The sequence below is a fragment of the Chaetodon auriga genome, chromosome 6, assembly GCF_051107435.1.
Source record: "Chaetodon auriga isolate fChaAug3 chromosome 6, fChaAug3.hap1, whole genome shotgun sequence".
NCBI lineage: Eukaryota > Metazoa > Chordata > Actinopteri > Chaetodontiformes > Chaetodontidae > Chaetodon > Chaetodon auriga.
The window spans coordinates 14,645,561-14,667,614 of NC_135079.1; the positions used below are offsets into that span (position 1 = coordinate 14,645,561).

The following is a 22,054-nucleotide window of genomic DNA, read 5'->3' on the forward strand; positions in this document are numbered from 1 at the left end:
TTTCTGTGGTTTTGAATGGTGTACATGGAAAGACACAAAGGTGGGGGAACAAAGTTTGACACAGACAGAAAGAAAGAACCACAATCTGTTTGCGATGTAATATTTCTGATAATAGGATGTTTTGGTTATCGAGTGTGATAATAGGTAATAACCTAATGACACACACAAACATAAAGAGCAACATAAAAATAATGAGGATATGAAATCATGTTGCTATTTTCAGCAGTCACTGGTGATTTGTCAATATTGCATGTGACATTCAGGCCAATTAAGAACGCTTAATTGAGAATTGAAGGGAGTGCAGATGGATAAAGAGATACAAAGAGTCGGAGAGAAAGACAAGGCGAGAGAGCGAGAGAGAGATAAAGTCATACACACGCACAGAGAGAGAGGGAGGGAGGGCGGGAGGGAGGCGAGGAAGTACTTAGAGAGGAGACGCATCATCTGTGCAGTGGTGGAAGCAACATCCCCCGGTTGCAGTCCGACAGCGCAGCAAACAGCATTTTCACAAATTGTTTCAGGAACTGTTGCTTCGTGACGCGGCGATGTGGATTTACAAGCTTATTTTCGGACTCTTCATCATCATTTCTTCTTCTGGTAAGTTTGGCGAAAACCATCCAGAGCTGCTCGGGTCGCTCCCTGATGTCTGCCACTGGGCAGGAGCTGGTGCTGAACGCATTTGTTTGCGCTCCGTGTAAAACAGAGTGCCAAACATTAGTTAACAGCGGCTTTATTAATTCAGGCTAACTTTATTATCTTGTGTTGTATGTAATATGCCGACTATCCATCTACAGTGTTGGTATTTACAATGCATATGAGTATTGCCGGTGCTTAAAAAAACGCTCATTTTTCCCATCTAATTCTAAGAAGACAGTTAAGTTAAGTGATTCTTTGTGTCTGAGCTCAGTCATGAGAACATTTCTTAAGTTGGCCATTCCTGGAAGAAACAATCATCTTATGGACAGAGAGGAAAACGATGCTTTTGCCATTACTGATGATCCAGCAGATGCGTTTAATCCCTGTAGTGCGCATAACACCGCAGAGGGACGCATTAAGACATACATTATCTGACTGGATCACGAGATAAATACACTCTGTGATGAACTGAATAGATACAACCCACTGTCCCGCAACCTGACCTATATTAAAATCAAATTAGTGGTTCAGTCATCCTGTAGTCCTAACAGAGTGCGATTTTGCGGCTCATTGCGCGTAGGCACTCAGGCAGAGAAACTGCCGAGCCGGTGAACTCAAGTTGAGGATCGGACAAACATGATGCCTCCGGTCCTCTGCCATCATCAGATTGCTCACCACATACCCAAACACCCAAATACTGGATTTGATCCCCCCCCCGTGTTGTTAAAAGCTCTTGAATGGACTGAAGTGGATATAGGCAGAGAGTTGAAACAGGTGGGAGTAGGAGAAAGGAGGAGGTGGCATGAGTTTTCTGTCTAAAATGTAAATGTCTAACTGGCTCTTTGATTTTGCAGAGAACCTGCCATGAACTGAGGCCCCATGCAGACACAGCACAGAGTCCCCTCACAGTGTGTGACTGTGTGTGTCAGCCTCGGTTTCACTGGGGCCAGTGATAAATGACTGTGCATCCTATTAGGTCCTGTAGATTAATAACAGTTAAAGTAGACTAATTCTCACATTGTAATGCTGTTGCCCAGTGTTCTCAGTCTAGCTGGGCTCATTAACAGATTATCCACACTGTGTCCCAGACCACAGAGAAGGCTTTGCTAATTTGTTTGTGTGCATGTTTAATGATAATTAACCCTGTATATCAACTTAGAAATAAAATGCAATTTAATTTTCCTAATATAAACGGAACATGGTACAGACAAAAGGTAAAATAAAATAAAACAAACCTTGAAGTGGACAGACTGGTGGAAAAGCTGGCAAGTTGTTAGACTAACAAAACAGAAAACCAGAATGTGTCTGGTTTGACCACAGCTTGTCCACTGCCTGGTGTGGCTTTGAGCAAAGCGCAGCTCTAATTTACAGTAAGTGGCTGCTAAACTTGTAACTGTAAATACTGCTGAGTGGTCATGAACATGTTATGCTATTGTGTATCAGAGAGCAGAAGAAATGCGCTCCAGGACTACCAGAGGACTGATGGCATACGACTGGTTGTCGTGTCTCCTGATTCCTCCCACCTGACCAAAAGCAGGAAGCTGAGCATGGCCAAGTGTGCCAAAGCCTGCAGCCGCAATAGAAGACTCCCCTTCACCTGCAGGTATGTCTGCTCTTAGTTTAGTTTATTTATAGTGAAAATACTACTACATTCCATAGAAAATAAGAATTACAGTGCAGGGGAGGAAGGAGGCCTAAAAGACTTCTGCAGCGTCTCCCCCTTACTTAAACAAATAAAAAATGATTCATCAAAAGAATAAAGACAAACAAACAAAATACACAAAGCACAAACAATATCTATAAACACAAAACACTGAAGGAAGCAGAAACAGTAGTAAAAGAAAAGAAAGTAACAGAGAGCAAAGCTAGAATAAGCAGATATGTACAGAATTATATCACCAAGACGAAATAAGAAATGTTCTTATGTCATTACGCCTTCAGCTGCAGATAAGGTAATGAGAACAGCTATCAAAACACAAAGAGTGAAGTGGTGGTTCCTCAAGTTTCTTAGTTATGCTTTTCACAGATATAATGCATTGTTATCCCCCTGTTGTTACCCCCCGGTTTCACAGGCCTCCAAACCACTTTGCATACTCATTTAACAGTGGTGTTAATTGCCCTCAGTGGCCTTTTGCTTCAAGAAGCTACAGAAAGCTGACCATTATGTATTTCACTCTTCCCGTATTCTGTCTTGCTCCTTTCCTTTCCTCTTTATTCTCCAGAGCGTTCCTCTATGATCATAAAAACAGGAAATGCCAGTGGCTGTCGTTCGACAGGAACTCACCAGGAACTCAGAGCCAACAGGACTTCAACTACCAACTCTATCAAAAGAAAGGTGCCCTCTGCTGTTCCAGCTTTTCTCTCTACCAGCTGATACTAAAGTGGTGTCTCCCCGTGTCACCACACCTTTCCGTCTGCATAGGCTCACTTCAAGTCAGCAACACCACTTGGTTGTTTCAAAATATGCATGAGAACTTTATAACTCAGAGTGATGTTAGCTTTGTGATCCCTCAAGAGAAAGACAAGGAAGGGCAAGGACCATTGTCATGTTTATTGTGTCGCAGCACATTATGGCTCATTTTCTGTCATTAAGCAGTGTTTGTGTAAACAATGGAAACCCCCCACCCCACTTGACTATGACTGACCACAACAGTGAACGCGCAAGCTGTGTAGCCTATTTTACTGGATCCAAATGTTTTGCACAAGATTAGGAAAACAGATTTGGCTTTTGGCATTGCTGTGGCCTTGTTAAGCTCAGCATTATAGTTGAACATGTCCTTCTGTCTGTTTTCTTCATCATGTGCACTGGCTCTGTGTACACAACACTGCGATCAGGTCGTTGGCTCATCTTACTTACTCGCTCTGTTTTACTGTTCTCTCTCTTTCGCTCCTCATCCTCGTCTGTCTTTCAGACTATGTTAGGGAGTGCATTGTGGGCACAGGTCAGAGCTACAGGGGGCGAAGGTCGGTGACAGTGAGTGGGATCCTGTGCCAGGCCTGGGCCTCTCCCATCCCTCATGAGCACAAGTAAGAACCTAATGCTCTTTTCACCACAATGTCAAACTAAATAGTGTTAAAGCTGCTTCTTACTATTAGTGCTGGCCTGTTTGTGATGCAATTAGCTAGTAGCCAGGGGCTAGTCTGTATGCGTGTGTATGTGTATATGAGTATGATATATTAGGGGTTGATTAGGCTCCTGGGAGAAGCCATTTATCAGAACTGACCTCATTGTAACGCTTTACAGAGTCACAGATCATTTCCTGCTGTGGCCCTACTGTTTATCTAGGTGTGTGTGTGTGTGTGTGTGTGTGTGTGTGTGTGTGTGTGTGTATGTGCAAATATGTGTGTGTTTTACTGGGATTAGGATCATTTCTAATATGAAGTCTATGGTTAAGCTCTACGTACATCCACGTAAAGTACATTTTTCAACATGTAGGCTTACTTTCTGACAAAGTATAGCTCCCAATTGAAAGCAAGCCAATTAAGTGGAGTTTAAAAAGAAACGATGCAAGTGAAGCAATGCCTTTTGTAGGATTACGAAAGTCAAATTAGCGCTGATCTTCAGTAATTGCCCGGTAAGCAATGAGATAACAGCACTTATCCTTTACAAAATTGTCTAACAGGGTATTAAGTCTCATATTCAGTCTATTGTAGATACGGTTTATCTTAAGTCAAATAAATTGCAATCATTAATTCTGAAATGTGACAATATGTAGCTCCACTGTTAACAAGAAAACACATGACATCCAATTGAAGGTGAAGGTCTATGGTGTCTCTGCAGTGTAATATTTTGTGTCAATGGAGGACAATGTTGGAAAAACACAAAGAACTGAGAAGAAAATACCAGTAAAATAATGACAAAGTTTATCATGTGCCAGGTATTAATAACCATCAGAGAACCTTACACACGACACCTCATCTTCGACCTTTGCTATGCCTGAATATCATGCTAGCTCCTTTTCTCTCCACTCCCCTCTACTCAGAGGTATTAAATGCCTTTGAAAAGCTTTGTAGTGAGTTGTCACTGCAGCAGATGGATCAAAGAGGCCACTGCACGTTCGTACCTTCTGTGAACCTGCTTTATCAGACTGCCATTAGTGTCTCTGTAGATCAGGCAATTAAACCCAGGCGCTTTGTATGTTTTATCAGTCAGCTTACAGGCATGGGAGACTCTGGCGCGCACACACACACACACACACACACACACACACACACACACACACACACGCAGAGAACTGAAGAAATTGCATTTTTATCAGTAAAAGGTTTCTCCTCTTTTTTGATTGCCCGGTAAAGGCCTTCTCATCTGTCCCTGTCATTACCCACTACACTGACAGACTACTTCAGAACTTTATCTTTTCATCATTATGTGGAAAAACACAGCTTGACTCAAAGACCGCGCGAAGGTCCATCATCGCAACTTGTGACCACAGCATGTGCTTGCCTGATGTAGAAGAAATGAGTCATTTGTCAGTGTGTTTACACTACATTCAGAACCAGCCTCATGGAAAACTAACATTGCTTCAACATATTTAAGTGTTTTCTGTCATTAATAACATCATGTCATGGACGGTTCAATCCTTTAGCATTGCTGTCAGTTACTTTTACACTTTTACACTTTCGCTGGTCATGTTGAGGGGCAGCTTTCAGCCATCAAAGTTAAGCAGCCTGAGTAGAGAATTCGTCATCCTGCTGGAGTTATAAAGAAGACAACAGAAACTGTGGCCTTGGATTTTCAAAAACAGGTTGCTCTGCATGCTAGCTGAAACATTTGGCAACCGGTCTTGGTACATGTGTCTGTTTGTGTAACTGCGGCTCTGCTCCTGACAGATTCATGTCTAAGAGGTTCAGGAAGAAGGACCTCAGAGAAAACTACTGTCGCAACCCAGACAACTCCACCGTTGGGCCGTGGTGCTTTACCACTGACCCCCGTCCACACCTCAGACACCAGGAGTGCGGCATACCACAGTGTTCACAGGGTAGGCTACACACACAGACACACACAAAATATGTTCTGCATCCATCTAAGTGGACATTGATCTTAAAATAATGCCCATTTCATTGTTGCAAATTGCCGACTGATGCTTGATCATCTGAAATGAGCCGCAGCAAATTAGGCAATCACATAGTGCCATGGACTGAGCAATGCTGGCTCTAACTCTGCTCTACATCTGTGTGCATATATGTGTGTGTGGGGCACAGGTTTTCTTTATTTGCAGAGGCCAGCTGCAGCTGTTTCCAGGTGTGTGGTTCAGTTTATGCTGTCCCCTCTCATTCCATCAGGTTCAGGTTTTGTAAATGGTTTGAACCTAAAGAGGCTGGCGTTGGAATGTTAGAGGATATTAATCCCTTGTCGTCTCCTATAGATAAATTGTTAGCTATTTTATCCAACCCTGTGGCACACACGGGAGGAAACCGTTGAGTTTGAGTTATGGGTTTGTACAAGTAAAACTTTGATATTTTTCTGGTTGTGATGAAAGAAAAACACTTTCCCACCAGTGTTTCAGCCTCTATGTTCTATCACACAATATTACTGTCAGGCACTGATGTCTTCCTGAAGACAGGGATGATAATGACCTCTGTTATCTAATCTCGGGGGATTCATGCTGTCAGAGGGGTTGTTTCCTCTGCATGTATGACACTGGATCACGTTAATGAGGAACCAGGCTGTGGGTCGATATAACTGGATGGGAATCTTTCTTGCTGTCCAGCGCGCATATGGTGTCCCACTGGGTTATCACAAGTTGTACAACAGAGATAATGACTTTTTATTTTGATAGAAAGCCTGCGTTCATTCAGAAGAAAATGACTGGAAGGGTTTCTCCAGAAATTAGCTGGTCCTAATGGGAAACATACACACAGACACACAAGCATGCCGTGTGCAAGCACTCACACACACATGCAGCCAGTGGTATTAAATGTGCTCTGTCATGACAGCAGTGGACTTATGAACATCTGTTTCTAATATGCGTGTTCTCTGTTGTTTACACTAGACAGTGTGTACTACTCACCATGCAACAAATGGTACCTTTCCTGCTTCAAAGAGATCCTTGCCTTCGTTAGTGTGACACATAATATGTGCTTTCATACATTAAGTGTATTTATATGTATATAATGTCTGAAGTTAAGGGAGATCTAAGAAGTATTTCTAAAGGGTTTTGCTGCAAAATGTTACATAACCACGCTGGGGCACAAAATCATGACCTAAAACGCATTAAAGTGGATGAATCACTATGTCTTAAGTTTATTGCTTTTGTCAACCCATTACTACACTACTAAAAGTACCATGAGTTATTGTCATTCTCTGCTCTTAATCATTTGTCATTTTGATGGTGTGATTCTGTTTCACCAAGCTGTTGCTTGTGTGTTTGTGGATTTGTGTGCTGTGCGTGCGCATGTGTGTGTGTGTGTGTGTGTGTGTGTGTGTCATTGCTGCATAGTTGAGTGTATGAACTGTAATGGGGAAGATTACAGAGGACCCATGGACCACACAGAAAGTGGAAAGGAATGCCAGCGCTGGGACCTGGATGGACCACACAAACACCTGTACCACCCTGAGAGGTAACACAAAGTCACACTCATGCATGCATCTACATCACTCTAAATTGTGCATGCTCAATCACACTTAAGCGCACACACATGGATACATGTAATTTAATAGCAAAAAGCATGAGAATACTTTATGTAATAATAAGTTCATATAGTAATTTCTTGTGAGTAACTCTGGAGATGAAGTGGTTTGGAGCCTTTCCCTGAAGGAATGCTATGAGAATCCAGTGTGTAATTGTGTGTTTTTAGGAGCACTATGCTGGGAAAACTCTTCATTCTGACTTAATTGGCCCAAATTCCTTTAAGCTCTCAGCAAATTATAAAGCAGACTCGTATCCAGCCATGAGATAAGCTTATACCTATGTTAGGGAGGCTATATATTTAAGTCTGTATAAGTATTCCTCACAAGATCTTTGTTTGTGTGTGCCTGTGCGTCTGTGTCAGAAGAGAGTTCCAGCTAGTGAGATGGCAGGTGGTCTGGATTAGTTGGGACTCGTTAACACATCCTTAATCATCCCAGTGTTTGTGTAAACGAGGTCCCAGACTGCTCATAGCACTAATGTAATGAGAGGGTCCCACAGCCTGATACTGCACGCCTTGAAGCTGGAGGCCTGGAGGGATGTGGGACTCTGGGATGACTTACTGTCGAACACCTGTAGTGGTGCAGCCTATTATCTTCCTCACTCCCCTGAGCTCTGAACAGATTCACAGATGGAGTCCTTGCACCATTCCAGTTATTAATGCTTCTGTTGCGTGCGGTGGTGAATTGTCTCTCTACTTCTGCTCTGTCCTCCTAAGGATTCTGAAGTAGAATGGAAACATGATTCTCTTTTCTGGTACCTCTGGGCTTTAAGAGTGATGTGACAATTAGGGTCTTGTGCCACTGTTACTTGGCTTCACGTTAGAGAGTGCTATGGGTTGTGCAAGAGTGTGATAGCTGTTTTGGGCTCTGCTTTTCGATCTCATGTAGTTTTTGTCCAAGCGCTGAGGTTGTCATATTGCATTTTTTGTATTAGGTACCCTGACAAGGGCCTGGATGATAACTATTGTAGGAACCCAGACGGACGCCACAGACCCTGGTGCTTTACTACTGACCCAAACACGCCCTGGGAGTACTGCAACATCAAAGTTTGTGGTAAGCATTAGTGCATGTTTGTGTGTGGTTGAATGCATTAGAATTTGTTGTACATGTTCAGTGGGTGTGTTTGTGTTCCTTACAGGCCCATGAAGTGTGACTGACTGAGACAGAATTTACAGCTTCCTGTACATTTAATTTTACCACTCCTCTCATTGGCTTATATTATGGACTACACACATAAACACATGCACACACACACACACACACACACACACACACACACGCACAGAGTTCCCCTCTTAGCTTTGGCTCTCTGTTATGTCTTCTCTAATAGCCAGAATGTTTATTTTTCCCTTGCGCCACTGGCCTGCTGTTTATTGTTCTATGCCAGCTCTTATGTGTGGTGGTCAAACTGCACAGGGCTCAGTTACTGTTCCACATTAACCTCCTGTTACACATGCAGACACAACACCAGGGTCACACACACACTACAAGCAGATCACTTTCATTTCACCTCATACACTTAGTGTAAGCAGTGTGATTGATGTGTTAGAGCGAGGTGCATGTGTCATGTCTGGCTTCGTGTTTCCTGTGCCTTTACACTTAAAGCAGCAGATACTGTACACTTTAAGCTGACCTATAATCAGTGACGAGGCTGCCACTGTGGTCCTCAAGAACATAAAACAGGGAGATCATGGGTGTTTTTGTTGGGTTCAGCTTCTCTCTCCTGAGTCTGTGACTGGCCTGTTTGCCTGTTAGAATCATCAGCGGTCCTGGCACCGTGTTTACTAGCTGGCACTCCTCCATGTGGACCCAGTGATTCACTGTTCCCCCCTGCTCTTTCTTCTCTAAAAGTTGCTCTCTCTCTCTCTCTCTCTCTCTCTCTCTCTCTCTCTCTCTGTTTCACTCTCTGTGTCTCTCACTCTCTGATATGGAAGTTTGTTGGGAACAGATCAAGTTTACGACCCAGTTAGTCTTAATCAAAACAAGGCAGAGAGGAGAGAGCAGGAGACAGAGAGACAAACTGTTCTTTTGTCTAGGCCTGCTCGTTTGTTTACTGTAACAACTAGTGCATATCTATTTTTAGACATATTATATGGACAGAAAATGTCTGTTTTAGAGTCTTGAAGATCTGCAGCTTTACACATTGTGGGATACAATCATGCACAATGTTCAGGCTAATGAACTTGCGTTACTTGTACATAATGAGCAGGCCTTCTACAAAGGAAAATAGAGCAGATAAGATTTCCTGCCTTGTTTTTCTAATTTTGACCATATCAGCCTCATTATGCTGTAGGTTTTCAAAAGCCGTCGTGTGAGCTATTCTTTGGAGAGCAGGTGGCCAAAACACTGAGGTTGTTAAGCTATTAATCATGTCAAAGACAATGTCACTTTGAATATTTCCTCAATGCTAAATCATTTATTTTTTTTTTATCAATGTTTAGAATTATTTGTACATGTAAAACAACAGCCTGATTATAACAAAATAAAGGAAAGTATTTGCAACTCTCATGTAAACAATTCAAAACCTGAGGGTGTGGGCGCGATGGAATTTTTGGACCAATGGATTTGAGCAGGTCTCGGTCTGTTACAGTCTGGACCAGTTGGTGCTGACAGTTGGCCGATAAAATCCTGCATTCTATGATTTTTACAACTGGAGTCGGGACCTCTGCATCACGTGTGTGAGTGGGAGATAATAATAGAAGGGCAAGCAAATGGAAAAACGTGTGCTGTGCCATGCGTGTCAGAGTATTATTATATAATCTATAGTCCGGTTCATCGAGGTTTTAGTGCAGTGCCACGGTTCATCTGAAGTTCACCTCCCTCTTTGAAAGTCCACTAACCTCCAACTCTCTCTGCAGTTCACAGTCCTTGTTTCCCAAATCTCTTCATCCACCATTTCAACCTAATTTAGCTTTTATCAGTGTCTTTGCCTTTCCCGTGCAAATCGCAGCTGAAATAATTTTTGTTAAATGTTGTTTTCTAATTTGGTACAATCACATGAAAATTCGTGCTGATGTGGACTTTGGGGTCTGCCTATCGTGACACGACTGTAATTATAGGCTACCTGTAAAGAAATAAGTCGTTAAATGTGGGGAGTTTAATCTTTGTAGGTTTCAATAATCTTAAAGGGCTGTTCCCAGTTTAAGGTTTTCTCATTTTCTGTAAGCATAAATTGTCTTCCTGAATGTTTGTTTTCATTTACGGCATATGCTTTAGTCTGATTTCTTTCAGTGTTTTAACCCTGTACATCTGCTTCAAAGGCCATTGAGTCGATGCCTTTGAGAAAAGAGCAGCAGGGTTAGCCAATGTGGAAATATAAAGCTTGTTGTTTGGGGCGATGTTGAAACATCTTTCATGTTTTGACTATAAGACCACAAGATCTAGGGCCTTAACTACTTAACTGTTTTTTATTACCTTGTAAAACACATCTAAGCTTGGGATGGTGGAAAAGGCTGAAGAACTGTTAAGACCTTAATCAAACCATTTCCTTAATATGACACCTTTTCTGTACGCTACCTTGACCAACATCATCCAGACCTTGATATATATATGCTCTTTCATAGAAACACCTCCTAAAAGTAATGTGGTGGAAACAACCGAGTGTTACCAGGGCAGAGGAGAGGGTTACAGGGGGACAGTCGATGTGATGCCAACTGGACTCACCTGCCAACGCTGGGACTCTCAGTATCCCCACAACCACACATTTATACCTCAAGCCTACCCCTGCAAGTGAGTCAGACTCTCACATAAGACATGCATCCACTCACTCACCCACCTGCATGCACTTACAGCAGATTACTGGATGACTTTCTCTGTGTTTTCCAGAGACCTGAGAGAAAACTACTGTCGGAATCCAGATGGCCAAGAATTCCCCTGGTGCTTCACTACGGACCCAAGAGTCCGCACAATGTTTTGTACCAACATCCCTCAATGCGGCACCCCAAACAAGCCCAGTGGTGAGAGACTCAACAGCTTTGTTTGACACTCAAAAAAGGACTGGAAAAAATGAATTTCTGTACATCCGAAGCAGAGAAACGTTCTGCATCTTCATATTTTGTGAACCGTGGTGTTCACATGAGACCCTGTTACCGCACATATTTGCTCGAAACCATGTTGCCTTCATCCCTGTGGAGAACTGTAGCCCTATAGGGCTGTGGGAAGGACTGACCGCCACGCCTCACATAAACCAACTCTGACAGCAGCTCAGGATCGTCAGGTCTCACTGGACATTGAAAGATGGAGTGGAAGGATTAGTGCTGGATGGGATTTTTTCTGGGGTAGCAAGAGATTTAGAAGCAAAAGATGTAGATCTATGGCTGAGTACACAAATGCAAATTTCCCTAGGGATTTTAGGGATACGTCTTTGAGGTTATCTGGCCTTGCATTGGGATTATAAACCCTCTCTGAGGTTGTGTTGTGGTCTACCCTCAAGGGTTGAAAATGTTCCCACACAGAAGTGACGTGAAGGGTGACAGGCAGCTTCAAAACCTTTGGCATCATTGTGGACGACTTCTTTGTGTTCCCAGCTCTACATATTCTAGATCCAGTGACAACCACGATAGCTCAGAAACTTAGAGCTCCTTTTATTCTTTTGTACATAATTGAGTAGTTCAGTTTTTTTCATAGTCTGTAGTACAACAATACAGTATGTCAAATAATGCACAAAAACTATTGTTGTGGTGATGCAGGTTTATTGAGGCTTAGTAATGTTGAGCACTGTCACTGCCTATTATGCATGTTTTTTGTTCAAAGCTGTTTGTTCATACAGACGTGAAGTATGTGTCCAGAATACCCGTCTCATTTTATTTCTTGTTTTTGTCCAAATACAGACTGCTATGAAGGTTTCGGAGAGAATTACCAAGGAGAGCTGTCAAGGACTAGATCAAACCTGCCCTGTGCTCCCTGGAGAGACCACAGCAACAGGTCGTCCCTCTGGATCCCTGCTACTTTCTAACCTAATAACTTTCCCAAACTCCACTGTGATGTATAAAACAGACCTGCACCATCAATAAACTGCAGACAAGTGCCTCGGCCTAAAATAGAGATCAAGATGTCACTCAGTTTGAGTATGCGTAACCCATCAGAGAATCAAACATAGTGTAGAGGGTTTTTTAAAAAAAAGCTCAATGGGATCAAAGGAAACCAGTGATAATGAGCAGGAATATGCAAATTTCATGGATTTCAACAGATAAAAGAATGCTTAAGAAATTAACTCTTTGAGATACAAGTTTGCGCAGGACAGCCTGAGTGTTCAGCAGAATGTGTCTCCGTTTTCGAGAACCATGTGTGCGAACCTGAGACGTGGTGGTTAGTGCAGGGAGGCGCCCTATTATTGACCTCTTGTTAAGTCGTATTGTTGTTAACGGATCAAGTCAGGCCTCTTGTTTCTCAAAGGAGAAAACGGCTCCTGCGGGTGCCGTGACTGGCCTCTCCAGCATCTCTTAATGGCTAGAGAAGTGTTTCCCTGAAGATGACCTAACTCAGCAGGAATGGCTCCCAGTGATAACTTGGCTGGGGGATATACACTTCACTCCTCACCTTTGACCCCAAACCCCTCCTTTGCAGGAGCACTTCAAAGCCAATCAGCTCCACTGCTTGGCTCCTGCCCAGGGGTCAAAAGTCAGGGTTAGGGAGTCACAGTGAGAGCTGGCTGTTGGGCTAGCTGTTAGAAATACAACACACACAAACACAGATTTAGAAATCTGGATTGCTGTGATTTGGTACCCAGCGCTCCTCTCCCTCTTTGTCTCCCTTTTCCCTTACATTTCTTCACCTTATTGGTCAAGGGATTCAGTGTGGGAAAGAATTCTGTGTGTGGTTTTAAAATTCTTATGAGAAAACCCTCATGTGTGGGATAAGTCTGCATGAGCGTGTGTTAAATATGTGAGTGTAGGTGGGTGCATACTGTCTCAGTGAGTAATTCCTTTGCAGATCACCTTCTTATCTCGTCCGAAGAGACAGAGCCTACACAGCTGTGTAGTTTGACTGTCCAGATCCTATCTGCCTAAATTTGTTCCGCTTTTACTAATAGTTATAAATCACCAGTAAATCCTTTTTCCTTTCATCAACAAGCGAATTATTTCCCTTCAAGGGACAAAAAAAAAAAAAATTCCCTTTGTTTTGAAAATTGTCTTTGGGGCTTACTGAATGTTGATGAAAGATAAGTTATTGGATCTCTTTTGTTTGTGTGTTTGTCTAGTGGTGAGAGAGGCATGCTGATGGCCGGCCTGGAGGGAAACTACTGCAGAAACCCTGATAAAGACAAACATGGTCCCTGGTGTTACACCAACAACTCTGCCATTCCCTGGGACTACTGCCATGTAAAACCATGTGAGTGAATGGAAAAGTGTGCGTGGAACACCTTCACAGAGGCACACGATCACACACATAAAACAATCAGACTGTGTGGGATTGAAAGTTTGCCATACTTCTTGATCTAAGGTAGAAAATTTTGGGTTTGTTTGCACTTCATCTGGTGGTCTGTCTCGCTTACACACGTACACACCTACGCACTTACACATACACACACACACACACACACACACACACACACACACACACTCTTTATTTGCAGTGTGTAGATCTGTCTACACTCCTAGGTCAGTGTGTGTCAGGGGAGATTCACAACTCATGTGGTAGACAAGGGAGGGCTCCTTCTAACTATTCCCACATGGACCAAGAGCCAGAGGCATCATGACTGTGTGCCTGTGTGTGTGTGAGCGTCTGTGTGTTTGCCTGTGTCTTCGATCATGATTGTGTGTTGGTGGCATTGTGTTTCTATCAAAGCTACACAGGTATCCACGGTTCTTCTGGCAAATAAAAATCAATTTTCTATAAAGTTTTTTTTTTTTTTTTTTTTAAATCAGCAGTTAAAGGACCATATCTGTGATTTTAGCAATTCCAGCCTTTTCATTGTTTATACTTTACATCACAGGTATGCTGCTTTCTTTTATAAATTTTAATGTGTAATGTCTGTCGCTGTGAGGCATCTTGTTAAACTTCTGTTAATGTTGTGAGGTAGTGAGGCAACTATATTATAATGTGGACAACAAATTAAACTTGATGATCACTATGATGGATTGCGCAGCATACGCAGGCTATGTACTGCAAACTGTACAGAAATCAATGGAAACGAGTTCCTGTCCTGGAACTAGAGGAGAGGTGTATTGAAAATTTTTGAGCTAAAAAGATACAACTTGCAAACAGATACAGTTGTATGGTCCTTTGAGGCTTGTTGCAATCAAAGCTCTCCAGATTTGAAAATAATTATCATGACATGTCAGACGAACACAAGGGACCCGGTGGCTGTGGCTCTATGAAATTTACACCCCAGTGTGAGGTCTCTTCTTATCTTGTATCAGTTAATACTCACTGATCCCTTGTTTGTCTGCTCTCCTCTCTGCAGGTGATGCTTCACAGAACACCATTCCACTGGGTGAGTGTCCCTGTCAGCTCGTCTGTCTGTCTGTGTTTGAGAGTGGCTCAGCTGCTGATCTGTATTTGATAGCCTCCAAGGCAAGTGGTGATATTTCCAGAACTTGATTTGGTCCCTTTTATATCTGGCTATCATGGTACATGATGCAGGACATTATTTTGCCATGGTGGCATCTGTTTCTGTGTGTGTGTGTGTATGTGCTGGTCCACATCTGTAACTCAGTTGTCTGCACATAATAATTCAAGAATGAACCCCTCAATCTCTTGACATATAGATTTCAAATTTTACCCATCTGATATATGAACATGTTTGATAATTACCTTAATTAAAGGCCTCATCGGTTTATCTGGTTATGTTTCATATGTAGTGTAATGATGATTATGGTGGATCATTAGGCAGCTCAAGAGCCTTGCATTAAACAATATGTCACCATTAATCACAGTATATCTGTGCATGTGAATGCATATTCATGTCTTAAATTAAATGTATATTATACACCTATGACATGCGATGTATTGAAATATTGAGTGTGTGTGTGTTTGTGTGTGTTTCTGCTTTTCCAGGTGAGCTGTCATCTGTGGGGTGTTTTGTCCATAAGAGAACCAGGATCGTGGGAGGAGGTCCAGTGGGCATATCAGACGGCAGCTGGATGGTCAGCATACAGAAAGGGTACGGCAGTGCATTTAAAATTCTACACATTTTCCTCCACCACTGAAGAAGAACAGTAGGCCATCCTGCCCAGACGACTGCTGAATTCTTAAAAAGTTCAGTGGATTTGTTTTTTTGTCTTTTCATCTTTGTTTTCAGCAGCAGGTTCAAATGCTGTTCCGCTATGCTCAGACACACATGCATGCAAACATTTGAGCAAATGTTTTTTGTTTTTTTTTCTATTGGTTTTAGAGTAGCCTCCTGGATGTCATACATTTATAATCCATCAGGCGTGTCATAAAGACTCACCTAATTACAAGAAGCCAATTATTGGTCACAAATGGCAGTTTTGACTTGTCCAAAGCTCACATTCACAGTATAAATTTTACTTAGCTTACTTAGAAATTTATAAAACTCTTATTTCCGCAAATATTGCAAAGTCAAAATTCTAAAATCCACATATCTGATAGTTAGCATGGCTGTCTATACTGCAAATGCTACACATTGTATTGTTACTAACATTGTATTGTTAGGTTTCATAGTATCAATTTCATAGGTTCCTGTGACTTCCCAATATACATTTTTAAGAATGACTGCATGAGTTCATGTATGTGTTTCACAGCTTCTAACATTCTAGAGTTGTCCTCAATGTGCCGTTTGTGTTTTGTGCTCTTTTCAGGTCGATGCACTGGTGTGGGGGTTCACTAATACGAGAGGAGTGGGTGCTCACTGACAGACAGTGCTTCTCTTCATGGTAACTTCAGTGCTTGCTGTCTGTTAATGTCATTTCTTTCCTTTTGCTTGAACCTTGAACTGTCAGTGCGTTTTCTTTTTTACCCTCAGCGTATTAAATGTAAGATTTATTTGTTCAGCTCATATGAATTTCTCTATATTCAAGGACAAGTGCCTAACCAACTCTTTTCAGTTGCAACTGCCTGTCCTGATCAGTCTGAGCTTGTAGAGAGAAATAAATGGAGAATATTTTATTAAGTATTAAATCTGTCTTGTGCCTCTGCAGTGTTCCAGACCTCAGTGAGTATCGGGTGTGGCTGGGAGTCTCAGATATTCGAGAGGGTGCTCCTGACTGGTCCAAGAGACAGGAAGTCAGCATTGCACATGTGATATGTGGTCCTGAGGGCTCCAGTTTAGCTCTCATAAGGCTGTCTAAGTGAGTACCTGGAAAAATAATCTCAAAGATATACTGATATAGAGTTGTGTGTCATGTTGATCATGCTTTGTATTTTCTGTGTTCATTAAATATGTCTAGGCCTGCGCTTCCTGCAGACAATGTCCATACAATTCAGCTACCTGTGGCTGGATGCTCCATCCCAGAAGGAAGATTATGTAAAATGTATGGATGGGGAGAGACCAAAGGTACTGATTTTCTATATTCTAAATTCACTACAGCCATTGCATATATACATACTCTCCAGGTCTCCCAGGTTTGCAATATATTGCATTTATATTGCATTTCTCCTGCAGCAGTCCTGGATTATTCTATGCATTTTTTAATGATATAAAGTGGAGGTGCAAAAAGCACATTGTAACACAATGCTCTGTTAAATAATTGGTTGCTGTATAGTTTTTGCCACATGTTTCTTAACCCTGGGTCAGCACAGCTTGTTGGGTGACTTGATATACAGACCAAAGAAGATTGATATTTTTAATAAAAGTTAAAATGTGCCATGATTTCTGTAAAAACTATCCAGACTTCATGCCTTGCTGCTGAAACTGGAAATGTACTAAATATGATATTGCACTCTATTATATTTATGTTACATTACAAAAACGTAACCTGAAGAGTTTCAGGATGCTAACAGATCAGACACCATAAAGTGCAACCTTGAACTCTTTCAGGCACTGGCCACGATGACATACTGAAGGCGGTCAACCTGCCCATTGTCAGTAATGAGAGGTGTAGAGAGATGCACAGAGGGAACCTCCACATCACCAACACCAAGATCTGTGCAGGTGGCAAGAGGAATGAGGGAGTGTGTGAGGTAAACTGTTGCTTGGTCATGTTCTTTCTGTAGTGAGGTGTTTTACCATTTAAACATGAGGCCAAATAACAATTTCAGTGGAAAAGTCCACACTATAATTCACATGGTATGTTCAGTCCTTGTTGGTAAACAAGACCAGGCCTGCAGACCTTTGGATAAAGTAATTGTTCTCAGTGTGAATTTATGAGAGCATTTGCGCCTTGGTTCAACACAGTCCTTTCAGAGCTCAGTTTGATCCAAATCTCAAACAAATGTTCTTTCAATCTGTAGGCTTAGTATTCAGTCTGTTGTAAATAGAGCAGCTGGAGACTGTTGCACTAAATTTCATCAGTGATCAAAGCCTTGGTTTTGTGGTTTCTAGCTTTGAAAGAGAGCTGTCCATGTTCACAAATACTGATGGTGCTGTCTGTCACTGAGAGCATGAAAATGCATTTTGCTTTCATTCATGCCTGTCATAAATGCAAACACTGATGATAGCCATTTCTCAACTAGTGACATAGAAAAATGTGCCATCTATTTCTTCTTTTGCAGAGGGATTATGGCGGGCCTCTTGTGTGTCAGGATGGTGAGATCAGGGTTATTGTGGGAGTGAGTGTCCATGGCAGAGGCTGTGCTCGGGCCAACCAGCCTGGCATCTTCATCAATGTGCCCTTCTACACACAGTGGATCTACAAGGTCTTCAAATATTACCCCAACCCTCAGATCGCCTAGGGACTCGATAGAGACTAAAAGAGAACTGGAGGCCTAAATCAAACCTAGAGCCTCTGCTTCTGTACATCCAGCGGTGCACTCAGGACACCTAGTTTCTATGTTTTTCAGACCTACATAGCCCACAGATCAATAAGAATCTGATCCAAGGATGCACCCTTGATAGATGAATGGATGGGAAAACACTGTGAACAGATCATAATCAGATAGAATCATTGATGGTTGATTGATGATAATTATGAAGAGAATAAGTTGACACTGTTCATATCTTACACATTGGAAATGAACTGCTGGAGCAGCTACTAATAAAAGAAGGGACCTGATATAAGTTGAATGTTACCATAACAAAGGAGGGTATCTTTGATTGAGTTGGGAGCAGACCAGGCTAACAAAAAATTCATTTTGTCCATTTTCCATGGTTTTCTTTTGGTAGCAAATCCACCAGAGTGGTATGTGTGCATGTGAATACTCTTGATTCCTGGCATTACTTGAATGTTTTTGAAGACCAAAGTGCAGTGGTTCAGCAGCTCCCTCTGTAGAGTACATCAATGGGCCACTTCGAAAACTATCCAGTGGTAGGGCAATGTTAAGGGCACTCTTACCAAGCATCTCCAGGGGCTTAGATAAAGTGGTCCTTACTGTACATAGTATTTTAATGAGTGTATTTGTGACACTCTAAAGGTGATTTGGGTCTTATAGATCTATGACAAGAGAAATGAATGTCGAGGTAGGCAGATAAATGATGTACAGTGTGTTATCTACATTTCAGCTCTCTGTTTTCTGTCTCAGTGTCGGAAACAGCCAATTAAACTTCAGTATTTTAATGTTATCACAAAGCCACTGACTGTATATATGAACGTGCTCTTTGCATCCTGTGTAGATGAAAGGAAAGTATGTCCGGTCAGCATTTGTAGAATTTGAAAAAAGCAGAAAATGTAACATTAATATGTACACATGTGCGCTTTCTATACAAAATTGAATATTTCCTTAAAACCAAGCGTTAAACCATTGTGTTTGTGTGTGTGTGCATCTGTTTTTATACATTTTTTCTGCAGCAGTGTCAGTATGCAAAAAGAAAACTGCAGGAGTGTGTGTGTGTGTGTGTGTGTGTGTGTGTGTGTGTGTGTGTGTGCGCGTGCGCGTGTGCGTGTGTGTGTGTGTGTGTGTGTCTGTGTGTGCATGCACGTTTGAGCCAGAGCTGAATGAATTATCCTCTCCCCACACTCAGACCTTGGCAGACCTCCAATTCCAATCCACTCTGGTTATTAGCGTCACAAAGTCTGTCACTTCAAACTTTGTCATGGAAAAGAAGAGATGGTCTTTGCAACTGCATTGTCTGTAATGGAAGCTTCACTGAGATGACTGAATGGCCCTTGAAACAAATTAACACATCTCTTTTAGCAGTGTAAATGATTGAAATGGCTTTATATTATAACCACATTATGTTTGTAAGCGTGAAAAATGTTTCTCTGTGGATGTGTGCGCACTGAAAGATGCTGCAAGCTGCTATAATCTACAGGTTGTACAGTAATGTCCCATTTTCTCTGTATAATGTACATTCACTATAAATTTCATGTCATTTTATCCGATATGCTAAATGTTAAACCCAGTTTCAGCAAATATTTGAAATGTTTTATGATGCCTTTCACGATATTAAATGTTTTTTTTTTTTTTTTTAATCAGTGAGTCTCCTCTCCATTTCATGTTTTCAATGTTGCATTCTCTGAATGCCCTATTTGAGTGCTCTGAATGCAAATGTGTATAGTCTCAGTTCTCCTGCTTGTTGTATAATTAAGTCCAGGCTGTTGTACTTCCCCACCAGAAGATGGCACCACAGTAGCACAGAGACTATACAGATGTCTCAGTAATTTTGCTAATCTTTCTCTCACTCTCTCTCTCTCTCTCTGTCTCACACACGCATACACTCTCATCGACTAACATGCAGACACAGACGCACACGCACATAATTACACACAGCATCCATTTCATGTCGTGTAGCTGTTCTTGATCAAGTACAGTGGCAGTATTCTGCTGTCACCCTATTCAGTTTATTATACAGAGTGAAAGATAGATATAAGGGGAAAAGAGTGTGTATGTGTGAGTGCGTGTGTGTGTGTGTGTGTGTGTGTGTGTGTGAGAAGAGGAGTGAGTGAAGGTGAAAGAGCGCAGGAAAGCGGGGATTGAGAACTGGAGATTAATCGTGCATCCATTGATGCAGTATTAAGGAACTTATGGAGCAAGCAGAAAATACATGGGGATCGACATTTTCTGTTGCCATGCACACTGTGTGCACTATGCACTCATGCTGACACAACACACACGTACACCCTACACACACACACACACACACACACACACACACACACACACACACACACAAACAGGGCGTTCTGTGATAACAGCCACTATAGAAGCATCAAAGGGAGATGAAGTGTAAGAAGTTTGCTTTAATCTTCAGGTCAGCTGGATGGACAGCAAGACAGAAAATGTAGACATAAACAAGAAGACGGACAGAAGCACAACTGCAAACACACACACACACACACACACACACACACACACACACACACACACACACTCACACCGAATGAGTGGCTGACTTGACCCTGGCTCAGTGCACCTACAGCATACATGAGGCTAATGATCCACAGAACATGGCTTATGTCAGGGCTGTTCACGCTGGCGAGAAAGCATTTGTGTGTGTGTGTGTATCAGAGAGAGAGAGAGAGAGAGAGAGAGAGAGAGAGAGAACAGACTGAGAAATGCCCCTTCACTCATGAAGCAAAGAGCTCTGTCTTTCATTGGTCCAATTTATCAAAATGGTTTGATTACACACGTTGAGTCATATTTGCAAAGGTGGAATCAAGAAAAAAATGACTTGACAGTACTGCGGTAACAGTTTAAGAAGTCAAGAGAGACAGGAACAGATGTTTTGTGGTATCACAGCTACAGTATGAATTTTCAGTATGTTGAAAGGTTGTGATTCTGTCCCTCTTCCAAACCTGTAATGCAGTATGGGACACAGAAGGGACAAGCACAGTTTGTACCCGAGAAGTCACCTGTTGTGCTGTTCATGTACGGCTGCACCAACAGATTCAGACTGAGTTGGTGTAATGGACAAATGTGGCATTTCCAGATAAATTCCAAGCTAAATCTCTAGCTGGCTGGCCATTGAAATTCAAACAAAGTAGCAGGGTACTCTCACATGCTGCCACAGTTGGCTGATGATTGCATGCAGAGATCTAAGCGCGACTGGTGGCGCCTCAGTCCCTCCATATGTGTGTGTTACGTGTGTGACCGAGTGAAAGAGAGAGAGAGAGAGAGAGAGTGGTTGAGGGAAAGAGGGAAAATGAAAGAGAGAGAGACTGATTATTCCAGGGAAAGGCTTTTATAAGCCACAGGACTCCCATTACAGATCATTGAGCTTCAGACTTAGTTAAGAATATCTTTCATAATCTAATTGGGTTGTCTTTGTAATGTCATTTAACCTCTTTTTAGGCACTTTATCCCATCTCTGTGGACTCCTCAGTTTTAGGGCTCTGTCTCTGTGTGTGTGCATACTAAGTATCACGTGTAGGATTACTACAGTTGATGCAGAAGGGGTGTGTGTGTGTGTGTGTGTGGGATGATAGTAAAGCTTTTAAAATGATCCTTCCCGTATCAGTATTTCATCCTGTAACTTGACACACCTTTCTATCCTCACACTTAGTTTACCAGAAAGATGATCTTTACTTTTTTTAGTATGTCAAGTCAAAAACTATCAGACAGTCAAACACAGCAGAGACACTTTAAATGTATTGTCCTTTTGTACAGTTTGTATGAATTACATGAGCAACATCACATTGAATTGCAGCTTTTCTCCGGGGACAAATGTGTATGGAGTTTTCTCACAACTTACAAATGTGCTTGCACACTATAGTGCCTGTTATTAAGATTCCTTCCAACTTACAAAATAAGATTTTATTGAGCTTGCCAGAAATTTTAGAGCAATCTATA

At 41.9% G+C, this 22,054-nt stretch overlaps 1 protein-coding gene across 1 annotated transcript; it reads left to right on the plus strand.

Annotated features, from left to right (window-relative positions):
• Positions 1 to 465: 465 nt before the first annotated feature.
• hgfb (hepatocyte growth factor b) lies at positions 466 to 19,695 on the plus strand. Its single transcript, XM_076734149.1, has 18 exons — positions 466 to 597; positions 2,080 to 2,239; positions 2,859 to 2,971; positions 3,549 to 3,663; positions 5,467 to 5,615; positions 7,077 to 7,197; positions 8,202 to 8,320; positions 10,831 to 10,996; positions 11,093 to 11,223; positions 12,097 to 12,190; positions 13,467 to 13,597; positions 14,673 to 14,702; positions 15,266 to 15,371; positions 16,030 to 16,104; positions 16,369 to 16,518; positions 16,618 to 16,724; positions 17,208 to 17,350; positions 17,882 to 19,695. Exons 1-18 carry the CDS (start codon positions 546 to 548, stop codon positions 18,059 to 18,061), a joined length of 2,142 nt encoding a protein of 713 aa, XP_076590264.1. The 5' UTR covers positions 466 to 545; the 3' UTR covers positions 18,062 to 19,695.
• Positions 19,696 to 22,054: the final 2,359 nt, after the last annotated feature.

What these genes read in the sequence shown, in the direction of transcription:
- hgfb (XM_076734149.1), top strand. Translation starts at nt 546, where the DNA reads ATGTGGATTTACAAGCTTATTTTCGGACTCTTCATCATCATTTCTTCT. An exon ending in CATCATCATTTCTTCTTCTG is followed by an intron (nt 598 to 2,079) that starts GTAAGTTTGGCG and finishes ATTGTGTATCAG; the next exon opens with AGAGCAGAAGAAATGCGCTC. An exon ending in AGACAGTGCTTCTCTTCATG is followed by an intron (nt 16,105 to 16,368) that starts GTAACTTCAGTG and finishes GTGCCTCTGCAG; the next exon opens with TGTTCCAGACCTCAGTGAGT.